The 13,520-nt window shown below is 56.0% G+C and overlaps 2 protein-coding genes across 3 annotated transcripts; one reads left to right on the top strand and one right to left on the bottom strand.

The window, feature by feature from the left end:
• Positions 1 to 4,506: 4,506 nt before the first annotated feature.
• Positions 4,507 to 6,646, top strand: LOC110485049 (cobalamin binding intrinsic factor). 2 transcript variants are annotated; one of them, XM_085579975.1, is made up of 8 exons: positions 4,507 to 4,890; positions 4,997 to 5,140; positions 5,214 to 5,357; positions 5,436 to 5,611; positions 5,698 to 5,874; positions 6,046 to 6,185; positions 6,264 to 6,382; positions 6,466 to 6,646. In XM_085579975.1, the coding sequence occupies exons 1-8, from the start codon at positions 4,557 to 4,559 to the stop codon at positions 6,525 to 6,527; spliced, it is 1,296 nt and encodes a 431-aa protein (XP_085436101.1). In that variant the 5' UTR covers positions 4,507 to 4,556; the 3' UTR covers positions 6,528 to 6,646. The 2 variants fall into 2 exon arrangements, with proteins under 2 accessions (XP_085436101.1, XP_085436102.1); XM_085579976.1 differs by having other exon boundaries at positions 5,698 to 5,935; positions 6,044 to 6,185.
• Positions 6,647 to 10,950: 4,304 nt separating this feature from the next.
• On the bottom strand, positions 10,951 to 13,506 carry FEN1 (flap structure-specific endonuclease 1). The gene is made up of 2 exons (XM_077783781.2): positions 13,475 to 13,506; positions 10,951 to 12,613 (listed from the first exon to the last, which is right to left on the bottom strand). Exon 2 carries the CDS (start codon positions 12,610 to 12,612, stop codon positions 11,452 to 11,454), a length of 1,161 nt encoding a protein of 386 aa, XP_077639907.1. The 5' UTR covers position 12,613; positions 13,475 to 13,506; the 3' UTR covers positions 10,951 to 11,451.
• Positions 13,507 to 13,520: the final 14 nt, after the last annotated feature.

Here is a 13,520-nt window from a genome sequence, read left to right as displayed (position 1 = left end):
AACATGCAGAACAATGAGAGTCTATTGAAATTGCTGTGGGGGGAACAGGTGTATCTACAGAAAATCATCCAGGCTAAACAAACACAATGAAGAATAAGTCCATTGAAGTTACTGGAGAAGAACAGGTCAGGTCATCCTTCCCCTCCCTGCACCCCCCCCACTCCCTGTGGTAGGGGTCTCAGTCTCAGTCCTTGGGGAGAGGGTTCTTGATCTCTGTCTGTCACAGTGGTAGTGAGGCAGATGAGGGGTCTTCAGTGAGAGACCACCAGAGTCACCCCAACAGTTCATTCAGCTTAAAGGTGGAGAGTGAACCAGGAATTTCAGCAGGCCACTCCATGCTAGGTCCATGCTGGGTCTTCGCCAAGTCCTTGCCAACTTCTTGCCGGGCCTCATTGGGAGCAGCTAACGTAACCTGCACTGTTGCCTTCTCCAAGCCGGTACTGCAGAGGGGGAAGGGAGTTCCTGCTCATGGCAATCGGCAGGCAAATGAGTGAGGGTCTTCAGACAGCCTCTTACACCTTCCTGGTACCCTGTGTCCTGTCCTTTGTACCCCTAACCCTCAGTGTCAACTCTCCACCTGCCAAGTCCCCCCCTCTTTGCCCCTCAGCCCACAATGTCTGTGTGTCACCCCAAGCCCCCGACACTTTCACTTGGCCCCCTAACCTCCATCGTGCACTCCCCACCTGGGGAGGGGTGGTTTTTAGGGTGAGGTTAAGGGTGGTGTGAGGGCTGGTTCACCTGTAACCCTCAGGCCCCCCCCACTTTGTCCCTCAAGGCACCCCCTGCCTCTCAGCCTCCTTGTGTCACCCTACATTCCCCCACAGCAGCCTCTCAGCATCTCTGCGACCCCTTTTTTACTCTTACAGACCCCTTCTGCCCTCAGCCTCCATGTGTCACCCTCCAGCTCCCCACCGCAGCCTCTCAGTGTCCCTGTGTCCCCCTTTTTACTCCTACAGACCCTTCTGCCTCTTGGCCTCCATGTGTCGCCATCCACCTCCCCACCGTAGCCTCTCAGCATCCGTGTGCCCCTCTTTTTACTCCTAAATATCCTTTCTGCCCCTCAGCCTCCATGTGTCACCCTCCAGCTCCCCACCGTAGCCTCTCAGTGTCTCTGTGCCCCCCTTTTTACTCCTACAGACCCCTGCTGCCTCTCAGCTGCCCCCACCCTCTGTACCACACTCCAGCACCCTGCCATCAGCCCCAGGTCCCTTTGTGACACCGTCTGGGAGTCCAGGGCATCCCTCAGGATGCCCTGGGGCGTCTGGGACCCTTGCAGGGCGTCAGGAACCCCCCATACAGAGCCCCAGAGACACTGTCTGTGATCCCTGTCCAGCCCTACAAACTGACATCAGGAACCTGGACTGGTGAGTTTTCTTTCCCAGGGAAAATGGCCGGAGTATGTTCCCAGAGCAGACAGACTCCAGAGCTTTTGGGCTTGTCAGCTGCAGAGGTTGATTGGAACAGTCCCTGAGAGGAAGAATGACAATGAGGTTTGTCCAAGTGGTGCTTTCAGAGCCCACCTGACAGTGTTTGCTTTGTGTTGGAGGTTGTTGTGCATTTGCACTGCAGGGAATTAATGTCCCCTTCCCAACTGAGTCCAGCAGATCCCAAAGGCTCTTACAGGAATATTTATCCTTTACTTCCCTCTCTGATAACTTAATCTGCCATTGAGCCATTCCTTGAGCTCTCCTGGAGAAAACCTCACAGCAGAGGAGTTTGCAGAGGAGCCCAGAGCTGTGTTTGGAGCAGAGAGAGCTGAGAGCTGCACCTGCCTGTGCTGCCCAGCCTGGCAACATCCACATGGAACAGCCTGGGCAGCTGGGATTAGATGGAGCAAAATCCCTTCATGGAAGAGGTTTTCCCCTGTGCAGATCAGGCATGGGGCAGGCAGTGAACTGTGGAAATCAGCTGATTTCCCCCAGAAAGCATCACTCCCATCAGCAGGAATGACAGGACCTGTGCCCACTGCTCAGGATTCACACAGCCAAAATCAAGGGCAAAGGTTGGTTTGGGTCTGAGAACTTGAAATAACTTTGAAAGAGACAAAATCGCCTTTTTCTTCTTCCTTTCAGATGCTGGAATTGCTTCTGGATGTGTGCTGAGCTCTCACTGCAGGCAAATGCCAGGCCTTAATGGTTGTGAGTTTGTGTTCTTCTCACTGGGGAATTAATAATTATTAGTTATTAGTTACAGAAATGTTTTCTGAAACCTTCCCCCTTTGCTGGTAGATTTTCTCTCTGCCTTTGAATTCACAGCTTTTCCCTCCTGTCATTTGCCTGGGAGAAGGATGACCGCGGGCTTTTAAAATACATATCTCGTTATACGGTCGTTCTGTAGATCCGTTCTGTATCCTTATCGGTAATCCTACAATCAGTATGTCCCACTTCCCGGCTCCAGCCTTGGATTCCCGCGGCAGTCTCAGGTGTCTCGTTCCATAAAGCAAATTAATCACAGCAACACAGAGCCAGCCCGAGCCGGTCCCTCCGGAGAGCACCGACCACCTCATCCTTACCCCAAACTGTGCATTCTCTCCCCTGCACATTCATTCAGATTCTATCCCAAAATGTTCACTTTGGCCCCTCCGGAATCCGCCCCGGAGCGACGCCCCGCGCCCCGCTCGGCCGAGGCGGCTCCGGGGTCCCCTGCCCGCAGCTCCCGCTGCTGCCGCCTTCCCGCTCCGTGTCCCGGCACGGGACAGAGATCCCTGTGTCCCGGGACAGAGATCCCCGTGCCGGGACAGAGATCCCCGTGCCGAGACAGAGATCCCTGTGCCGGGACAGAGATCCCTGTGCCGGGACAGAGATCCCCGTGCCGAGACAGAGATCCCCGTGCCGGGACAGCGATCCCTGTGCCGGGACACCCATCCCTGTGCCGGGACACCCATCCCTGTGCCGGGACACCCATCCCTGTGCCGGGACACCCATCCCTGTGCCGGGACAGCCATCCCTGTGCCGGGACAGCGATCTCTGTGCCAGGACACCCATCCCTGTGCCGGGACACCCATCCCTGTGCCGGGACACCCATCCCTGTGCCGCGACAGCGATCTCTGTGCCAGGACACCCATCCCTGTGCCGAGACAGCGATCCCTGTGCCGGGACAGCGATCCCTGTGCCGGGACAGCGATCCCTATGCCGGGACACCCATCCTGTGCCGGGACACCGACCCGCGAGGTCCCCGCTGCCCGCTCAGGGTTCTTCCCGTTCCCCGCTCACCTCCGACCCCGGCGCCGCCGCTCCCGGTGCCCCCGGTCCGGCCCCGCTGTTCCCCGAGCTCCGCCACTGCCGCTCCCGGCTCCGTGCCTGCACTCCGGTGTTTCTTTCCGGGAGCAGCCCCGGCCTTGGCCCCGCATAGAGAAATAAATTTGTATTTTCAAACCCTCTAGCTCCGTAATCACAATTCCTTACAGTGTATATCCTGTCTATAACACAGCAGACATGAGGTTTTAATTCGGAATTGGTTTTTAAATGCATTAAAATTTCTCAGAATATACAAAAATGGGAATATTTGCAGTTTTCAGTATTTTATACACAAACCCCTCATGAATTTTCAGGCATTTTGTGGCTGTAACATCCCTTTTTTGGAGGGATCTCACTCGGGCTCATCCCTCACTCACCTTGTCTTCCACCGCAATGGGCTGTGCCAAGTCACACCATCACCCTCCAGACTCATTTTTTCCTCCCTGCCCATAAAAGGCACAGGGAATGTCCCCGAGGATGGTGCCTTGTCCTAGATTGTCCCACGGGATGCTGCAAAGTGCTTGAGGAGGGCAAACCCCACACAGCAACCACCAAACCTCCTGGGTGTTATCTGCACCATTACCATTCTGAATCCAAATCCAGTAAAGTTCCCTATCCCAGTTAAATCCAGCACAGCAGCCAGCACACCCTGTCCCTGCTCATCTCAAAGCTGGACACTTCCAGAAGGATTCTGTGAAGGACAGAGACAAAACTCCTACTACAATCCCAAAAATGAACAGGCTTTGCCTTCCCATCACCTCTGAGCTGGGAGACCTTATGGCAGCAGGATAAGAAACCAGTTAGACAGGAATTTCTCTCCATTATCCTGAGCTGCCTGTGCCTGACGCAGGCACTGCCCTTGAATTGTTTTCCCAGCAGGGTCCAATATGATCTTCTCCAACATTTTTCTTGGTACTATAGTTAGATCATCAGGGCTGGAGTTTCCTGGAAAAGTCCAAGTGGGATACAGCTGGAGAATGCCCAGCCAGTAGTGGAGCTCCTCAGGCTTCCAGGACCTTGGGTGGAAGATGAGGTGGTGCCTTCTGGGACATACTGGGATGAATCCCGAACAACATCACAGCCTCGTGGATACTGAAGTGGTCCAAGTGGTCCCCAGCTGATCTCAAATGGAAAATCACCACCCTCCCTCCCCCACTGTACACACAGATAAGCCAGCGGTGCCTGGCAGACCCAGGGCAGCTGTGGGAAGGCAGGTGACGGGACAAGGACACTGGGAGCAGCTAAAAGCAGAGAGGACACCCAGAGAGCCGAATTCCACAGGACTCTGCCACCCTGAGTGGGTCAGCTGGCTCCAGAAGGATGCTTGGTGTGGCTCTGGGCATCGGGGTCCTGCTGGCCCTGGTGGGCTGCACAGCCACCGAGACCTGTGGTGAGTGTCAGCTGCCAGTGGAGAACCAGGAGAGAGCACGGATGGGACACAGGATCCCGCTGATCTCCCCTCTCCTTCCAGTGGCCCCGCAGGATATGGTCTCCCAGCTGCTCCAGCGCTTGGAGGGATCTGTAAATCTCGAGGAGGCGGCAAATCCCAGTATCCTGATGGCCATGAACCTGGCTGGAGGGGACAGTGACGGTCCTGTCCACAAGTGGCTGCTCCAGGAGATCAAGGAGGAGGCGGTGAGGAGAGCCCAGAAAGGTAGGGAGGGAAAGGAGGGAAGGCACCAGCTCCTGAGGGACCAGGTTTCCACCAGTTCTTGGGGTGCCCAGCCCAGCACAGCCTGACTGCCCCCTTGTCCCCACAGACATGACCTCGGGACAGGTGGCTCTGCACGCCCTTGCCCTCCTCTCCTCCTGCCAGGATCCCCAGAGTGTCCATGCCCTGGAGCAGACCCTCGACCTGATCCGTGTCCTGCAGCAGAAAACGGATGAGGAGATGGCCAAACTGGGTTTGTTGGGACTTGGGGGCCTGGGGGTGCCACTGTCCCCACGCCTTGTCATCTTGCCAATCTTTGCTTTCAGAGGCCGAGGGGATTCCCAAAACTACCCTGTACAATGTGGGCCTGGACACCCTGGCCCTGTGCCTGGCTGAGGCAGGTGGTGCTCAGGGGCCATCGGTGGCCCTGGCCAAGCAGGTGCTGAGCCCCGAGAGCCACATCTCAGTGGGTGAGGAACTCATCTGCTCCCACAGTCCCACTCCTGGGGTCTATCCTGAGCCTTGGCAGTGACTCCAGGATCCCACAGACACCCAGGCCATGGTGGCACTGGCGCTGGCCTGCGTCTACAACTACGTGGAGCTCCAGGATGTGCAGGATCTGCTCCGGGAGGCACTTTGGACAGTGAGCAACAGCTTTCTGGATGAGCAGGAGAAGAGGAATGGCATGATCGGGAATATCAACAGCATGGGGCTGGCCCTGCAGGTAGGGGAGGTGCCAGGGAAGTGTGGCATCACGGCCAACTGGTCCCATTCCAAGATGTGTCATTCCATGTCCCACCCGCTCCACAGGCACTGGAGGCCACAAGGAAGTTTTACGCCCCACGGAAGTGGGACTGTGCCCAGGCCTTCTCCGTGGTGTACACCCACGACTACCAGCAGCCCATGGCCATCGCCCAGGTGCTGCCAGCCCTGGTGGGCAGGTCCTACCTGGATGTGGCTGGCCTGGACTGTGCTGTCACCAAGAATATGTCCCCAGGCCAACAGTTGTCCCTGTCCCCCATGCTGGGGACATATGGCATTCCCAGAGGTATGCTGATCCCACCTGGAGTTGCCCAGACCCCAGAGGGATGATTTCCCATGCTGTGCCTGCTGAGGGTGTGCCAGGTGCCCACCCTGCCGCTTTCTCCCTGCACAGACCTCATCCAGGTGCATTACTCCATCACCAACATGCTCCAGGGAAAACACTTCCACTACTCCACCTCAGTGACAGTCCCAAGTGGCTCCACTCTGCTCCAGGTGATGGAGGTGGCAGCAGAGGAGAACCCCCAAACCTTTAGGTGAGAGGCAGGGTGGCTGTGGAGGTGGGATTTGGCATTTTCCCCAGCCAGGCCTGAGCCTCCTCATCTCTCCCGCAGCTTCCAGATGGAGCAGACATCCTGGGGTCTCTATGTGACCTCCATCCATGGGCTGGCTAGCAGCATGGAGGACAGGACCTACTGGCAGTTCCTCAGTGCTGGGGATGCCCTCGATGAAGGTTGGGGAGGGGGCCAGGGATGGTGCAGGGGAGTCTGTGGTGGGGGTCTCCATGTCCCAGCCTCACACATCCCTCTGCTGCAGGGGTTGGCACCTACAAACCACACAATGGGGAGCACATCGAGGCCATCTTCAGCACCTACTGACGCCACCAAGACACCCTGCACCCCTCTGTGGAGCAATAAAGTGCTATTCCAGCATGTCCCTCTGTGTGTGTGTGTGTCTCAGGAAGAAAACACAGCTCACACCCCTTTTGTCTTCCTCCTGCTTAATTCCATGAGCTCAGCTCCTCCCCTTCTCTTCCCCAGCACCACACACAAGCACAGCCTTACCAAAACTTCATGGAGTCAATTCCCTCTTGGATATCAACAAAGCCTTTCCCCAGCAGCCACAGGCTTGTTCCTCCAGCCACATTGCTGTGCTTCAGTTCAACCTATTCTGATCCCCACACAAACTCTCATGGCATTAATCAGATGCAATTATTTCCAATTGATTATTACAATCCCAATTAGCATCAGCCTCAGGCCACCAGTTGCATTTCTCCCCGGAAATCTGCAGGTGGTGGCCTGGGGTTGCAGCTGATTCTAGTCCCAATTCTGTGACTCCATCTTTGGCCAGGAGTCACCAGCACCTCCCAGCTGGGTCCCAGCTGCTCTCCCAGCCAGCCCCATTCCCTAAACCCCCTGGACCTTGTCCAGTCAGACCCTCATCCTGGATCTGCTCCCAGCTGGACCTTTCTCACCCTGTAGCGAGGGCTGGTCCACAGGACGGTCAGGACGGATGGAGACGAGAGATCTCTGAAATCAGATTTAGGATACACAGTTTATTGTGGGGCCCTGCTTGGAGCTGCCAGCCACAGCTCAAAGACAGCCCCAAGGAATGGGGGCAGGGAGGGGATACCAAGAGAGGGTCCAAGAGGGCAGAGAGAAGAGGAAGGAGAGAGGCAAGGAGAAGGGGAAGGAGAAAGGCCCCTGTCTCCCGGGAACACCTTATGAAGGGGGCTTCAGAGTGGATGCAGAATAAGACTTTGGACCAATGGGATTAGTGATACATGATACTTACAGATGTGGGAAAAACTATACATGTCTGAGGGACGAGACAGAACATTTTACCATCTCAAGCTCTGTATTTTCTAAATCTTTTGCCAGGCAATCATATTTACAAGGCTTTCCCATTTCATCTTCCACAACAATCTGACCCTTGGATCTGTCTGTAGGTCAAAAAAGGGAGTTACCTTCCACTAGCTACACCACTGTTCACCAGTTGCTTAGCAAACAAGGTCTGAAATTTCATAGCTTATTCTCATCTCAGTTTCACTCACAGTCTCTGTATTTTCCATATCCTTTGCCAGGCAATCATATTTATAAGGCTTTCCCATTACATCTTCCCCAATACCACCCAAACCATTCTACGATTCCACAGACACTGTCTCCAGAAGGAGCTGGGCAGGACGGGATCCAAAGTCTTCCCAACAGCCCAAAAACCAACATCCACCACCTTCATCATCTCCAGTACATGCGGTCTTACCCCAGACATCAAACCAGTCACTGGAGCATCCTGTCTGACTCAACCCATGGTGATGGTGCCACTCTCCAGGTCCTTCCATGGCCACACAGATAAGCTGGCACCACGCAGCAGTGCCACAGCAAGTGTAGGGTATCAGCTGCTCCACTGGAGATGATATTCCTGCCCTGTGCTGCATGGGATGTCACAGGTATCCAGTCTGCCCCTCTTTCCCCTGCTAAATCCCCTCCATCACCATCATGCTCCATGAAAAACACACTGCTCCGCCTCAGTGGTTTGGTTGTTTGCTTTTAGTAGGATTCACAGGGTTCATTTTCCTCAGTGTGTGGCACAGCCCTGGGTTTGGATTCAGGATAGGAATGCTGTGACTAACACAGAGGCGGTTTGGTGGTTACTGAGAAGAGCTTTTCCTCCTCCAGCACTTTGCAGTGTCCCATGGGACAATCCATGTCCCTGGCTCTGTCAGCCAGGAGGTGAGACCATCATCCTCCTCCTCATCACTGTGTCCTACTTGCCTGCTCCAGAGGGCCACCAGTGCCCACATGGAGCCCCTTGCCCCTGGAAGCAGTGGGGTGCCCTGGGGCCATGAGCGCTGGGGTGAGGCGGGGCTGTGATGTCACACAGGTGTCCCACCCGCAGCTCTGTGACATCAGCACGGTGTCTCCACGGGACACTGACACCACCCTCTGGCTCTCAGCATGGCCACGATGGGACACGGATGAAGCCATGAGTTTCCTGCTCCCCCCGCTTGTCCTGCTGGTGGCCAGTACGGCCGTCCTGCTGGCCACCCGCATCTGGAAGGCGCGGAAGCGCCTCGGGAGCCGGGCCAGGGGGACGCGGCGCTGCCGAGCGGCCCCGGGGGCTCCCAGGTCCCCCCCGGCTGAGGAGACCCCTCGCCACGGCCCGGCTGCCCCGGAGAGCCCCCTGTACATCCCCTGCGGCTGCGGCCCCTGCTGCACCCCCTGTGCGACCGCGGCCCGGGAGCTGCAGGACCTGGTGACGCCGCTGTGGCCCCAGGTGTCCTTCCCGCGGGATTCGGAGATGTGGCAGCTGTTGTGGGAGGACCTGGAGCAGCTGCTGGAGCAAGGCCAGCTGCCCTGCTGTGCCTCCTCCAGCTCCTCTGGGAGCCCCCAGCCCTCCAGGTGCCAGCGCCCAACGAGAGCCCTGATCCGTTGGAAAACATCTGCCGCTGGAAAAGGCTCAGTCCTCCGCAAAGCCCAGCGCTGGTTGAGATCCCCCACCCTTTCAAGAATGTCCATCCCTCGGAAAGGGTCCTCCATTCCCATCCAGACGCTCTGTGACCTGTGTTGTGCTCCAACTGGAACCTGGCCTGTTCCTGCCAAGAAGCAAGTGGAAGTTTCCTGGAGCCGCCGGTGCCCAACCCACAGCTCCCAGGATCCTGCGGCAGAGCCATCTGGGCAGACTCTCCGCACACTGCTGGACAAGAGGCTCCGGCGGCAAAGACAGCAGTTCCCGTGTCAGGGATCCTCCCTGGAGCAGGCTGTGAAGGACAAGGCTAAGGAAGATCTCCACACCTGGGATATTTATAGCAAAAGTCTCCATCCCTGCCAGAGCCTCCATGAGATCTGCTGGACTCCAGATGGAGAAGCCCACATGGACAGGTCTCCCTGCTGCCTCGGAGCCGTGGCTGTCCACAGAACTCACCAGATACCCATGGCCAGGAAAAGCCTGGAAATACAACTGGGAGCCCAAGCCATTCATGCAAAGCATTCCCAGCAGCAAGTGTCCCTGAGCCGCTGGTGCCCAATGCATGGCTGCCAGGACACTGCAGCAGTGCCACAGGAGAAAACCCTCCGGGCAGTGCTGGACAAGAGGCTCCAGCGGGAACGGGAACACAAGGAAGCTCTCAGGAGATGGCTGGCATGGCTCAGGAGGCAGCTTGTGGCAGCAGCTGGCACACTCCGTAGTGTTCTTTGTGCTGGATAAATTTGGGGTTTCCCCAAAAGCTATTTGAGAGTTCCCACTGTTCTGCTCTCCACTGGGACAGGGTTCCTTTCTTCCCAGAGCTGGCACATATTGGGTTTGGATTCAGGATGGGAATGCTGTGGGCAACACATGGGTAATGGTCCAGCCAGACGGAAAACTGGGATGAAGAAGTTGAAAATTCATTTAATTAGAACTAAGAGGTGGAAAAGGGGAAAAGGTGGAAAAGTATTCCAGTCTTCCCATGGGGAGACTGCCCACACCTGAGAGCCCGAAATCCCCTGTGCCCTCTCTGACTGGCTCTGCTGGGCCCCTAGCTTCCCACAGCACTTGCTCCCAGGATAAAGAGTGGAACTGGAATTCATTAATAATAATATCAGTGTCAGAAGCAGTGGGAATCTTTGTTTGGAATGAGAAATGGAGGAAAGATGGAGTGAAATACCACGAAGCACCAGCTAGGGAGAGGGTGGTGGAAAATCAGTTTTTAGAATTGGTAAATTTCTCAGACTTATTCCAGATATTATTATTTTCAAATAATTTTTTATCTCTCCACCACAAAACCATTTCTGTACCTATGAAGATACTTGGAGATAAAAGTTTAAAAGCTTCTGGGGAAAAACCCATTAAGGATTGAAACATGTAAGAGAATCCACAGCAAGGAAACATAAATCCCAATTTTAGCACGATTAATGCATAATAAATATTAATTTCCCCACAAAACAAGCCAGCTTCTTATTTTCCAAACTGGAAAGGGCACTCACAGAATTTTGAAGCCTACAAAGCATCCAAAGAGCTCAAAATTGAAATTCTTTGTGTTCCAGACTGCATTTGATTTGTCGGCTGGTATGGAATTCCCTCTAAAACTGAGATTTTCATTTAAAAATACGGTTTAAGCCACTTCTCTAGAGAAAGAGAAACAGTGTCTTTGTGTTCAAATTTTATTCTGAAAACAAAACCCATCCCATGGCTCTGACAAGCAAAAAACTATAGAGAATACAGAATAAAATAAGAAATAAAAGGTTTTTATTCCCACCCTGGGACCTATAAGTGTGTACAACACGGAAAAATGTCTCTGGAATTCAGGGACTGAAGAGGCTGCAGTTCTAGGATTATGAATAATTTTATTTTTAAGCACTTCTAAGCAAATTTTAGTTTGGGAGAGCTGAAAACTGGGCTCAGCTTTCCTTGGATTACGCACTAAAAGCGGGCTAGGATATTGCTGGAATTGAGACCACAACTGGGTTTTGAAGAAGGGGAGTGACCACAAAAAGGGAAGGAAAAACCTTAATGAACTCTCGTTAAAGCAAGAATTTTACCTCATTACTTGAAGCCTCCTTCTCAGTTCTGCTTGCATCTACCTTTTCTGGGAGGGATGGGATCAGGCTGAAATCTAATTCGTCCTGAGTCTGCTCTGGAGGTGTTCAGCTTTGGAATTCTGAAATCTGGGCGTGTTTGTGCCCAGAAGCTGTTCCACTCTGCCGGCCTAATCCGTTCTTTCCCAGCACTAACACGCAGCACTAACACACAACTGTTGTTAGTCTAAAATTCCTCATTAAGCCCCCCAAGAACTCAATCCCAGAGGTCTGTGAGCACCCAATCCGGTTATTTTGCCTTTTTAGTCTTTGTGGCAGCGGTGCCGTTGGGCTTGGAGTTGGTCTTGGCTTTCTTCTTGGCCCCTCCCTTGGGCTCCGGCTCCTTGCGCTTGGCTGAGGTGATGGATCCGGTGACCTTGAAGAAGTCGTCGAGCCGGCCCTGGGTGCTTCCCTGGCGGCTCTTGCTCAGCCTCCTGACGCCGTTGCGGATGCGCTCCTCGTTGAACTGCTTCTCCCCGCACATGAACTGCACCAGCTGCTCCTCGTCCGGCTCACTCCACTTCAGCTCCACGGCATCGGGATCGATCACGTCGGGCTCCAGGAAGAGCTTCTGGGCTTCCCTGTGCAGCCAGTTCTCGGGCAGGGGGTACTTCTTGGTGTCGAGCTGCTGCACGATCCTCTCGATGGATTTGTGCTCCCGGATGAGCTCCACAGCACGCTTCGGCCCGATGCCGCGGATGCTGGCGCAGTAGTCGCAGCCAAGCAGGATGCACAGGTCCACAAACTGCTCCCAGGTCAGATGCAGATCCTGCAGGATCCGGTTCAGATGGAACTCCTGGATGGGCAGCTTCTTGGTCTCACTGGCCGTAAGGTGCCGCATCAGCACGGGGCTGCCGAAGGTGAGGCAATCCATGTCCTCCGTGGCGGCGGCGTACACCTTCCCAGCCTTCACCAAGGCAGCACAGCTGGCCTCTGCCTCTCCAGGTGCCTCCACGTAGGGAATTCCCATCAGCGTCAGCAGCTTCTTGCACTCCTGTGTGTGCTGTGGGGTCACCTTGACCAGCCTCTTGCTGTACTTCTCAATGTTCTCCTCCTCCCCGGCCTCCTGCGCTTCCTGCAGGTGTTTCTCCGCCTCGGCCCGGCGCTCCGTGCGCTTGGCCAGCTCCCCGGATTTCAGCTGCGGGGGCTTCCCGTCGAACACGTACACCGGCTTGATGCCGTTCTCCACCATGCGGATGGTGCGGTAGAACATTCCCATCAGGTGGCTGGTGGTCTCCCCATCCTCGTTCTGCAGCACATCGGCTCCCTGCCGCACGGCAATCAGGAACTGGTAGATGCTCATGGAGGCGTCGATGGCCACTTTCCGGCCGAAGTAGGCCTTGATGTCATTCTCCCGGATGGCCCCGGGAGCCACATCGGCGATAAGCTTGGCCAAGCCATGGATTCCCATCCTGGGGAAGGGAAAAAGGGGACGCTGAGAGTGGGCTCTGCACGAGGCCAGCCAAGGAGGGGGAAGCAAAGGGGGCAGTGCTTCCCCTGCAAACCATCACTCCAAGGGCTGCATTACCCCGAGTCCTGCCTCAGGCCACCCTTACCCCTCACCACTCCCCTCTCGGCCCATCAGTACTCCCCTTCCAACCTCTGCCCCTCCCCAACATTCGATTATATATATATATACACCATCTAGACAGCATCACCTCCCTATTCTTATCTCCCTATTTCCCAGCTCCCCAGGCCTGCCATCAATCCCTCCTCCCTCCCCCTCAGGGTCCCCGTTTCCCCTCAGCCGCCATTACGGTCTCAGAGCCCCCATTCTCCCTCAGCCGCCGTTCCCCCTCAGAGCTCCCGTTTCCCCTCCGATCCCGTTACCGCTCAGCGCTGCCGTTCCCCCCCGATCCCCGCTCCCCCTCAGCCATTACCCCTCAGCGCTCCCGTTCCCCCCCGATCCCCGCTCCCCCTCAGCCATTACCCCTCAGCGCTGCCGTTCCCCCCGATCCCCGCTCCCCCTCAGCCATTACCCCTCAGCGCTGCCGTTCCCCCCGATCCCCGCTCCCCCTCAGCCATTATCCCTCAGCGCTCCCGTTCCCCCCGATCCCCGCTCCCCCTCAGCCATTACCCCTCAGCGCTGCCGTTCCCCCCGATCCCCGCTCCCCCTCAGCCATTACCCCTCAGCGCTGCCGTTCCCCCCGATCCCCGCTCCCCCTCAGCCATTACCCCTCAGCGCTGCCGTTCCCCCCGATCCCCGCTCCCCCTCAGCCATTACCCCTCAGCGCTGCCGTTCCCCCCGATCCCCGCTCCCCCTCAGCCATTACCCGTCCTCTCGCGCGCCGCCGCTCCCGCGCTCGCGCGCCGAGCCCG

The sequence above is a fragment of the Lonchura striata genome, chromosome 5, assembly GCF_050655825.1.
Source record: "Lonchura striata isolate lonStrDom1 chromosome 5, ASM5065582v1, whole genome shotgun sequence".
Taxonomy (NCBI): Eukaryota; Metazoa; Chordata; class Aves; order Passeriformes; family Estrildidae; genus Lonchura; species Lonchura striata.
This window is presented reverse-complemented; position numbering and strand designations above follow the sequence as displayed.

Bases quoted from the DNA above. Each gene is read 5' to 3' on its own strand.
- LOC110485049 (XM_085579976.1), top strand. From the start codon at position 4,557: ATGCTTGGTGTGGCTCTGGGCATCGGGGTCCTGCTGGCCCTGGTGGGC. The intron at 4,891-4,996 runs GTAGGGAGGGAA...TTGTCCCCACAG, and splicing joins GGTGAGGAGAGCCCAGAAAG to ACATGACCTCGGGACAGGTG. The intron at 5,358-5,435 runs GTGAGGAACTCA...AGGATCCCACAG, and splicing joins CGAGAGCCACATCTCAGTGG to ACACCCAGGCCATGGTGGCA.
- FEN1 (XM_077783781.2), bottom strand. From the start codon at position 12,612: ATGGGAATCCATGGCTTGGCCAAGCTTATCGCCGATGTGGCTCCCGGG.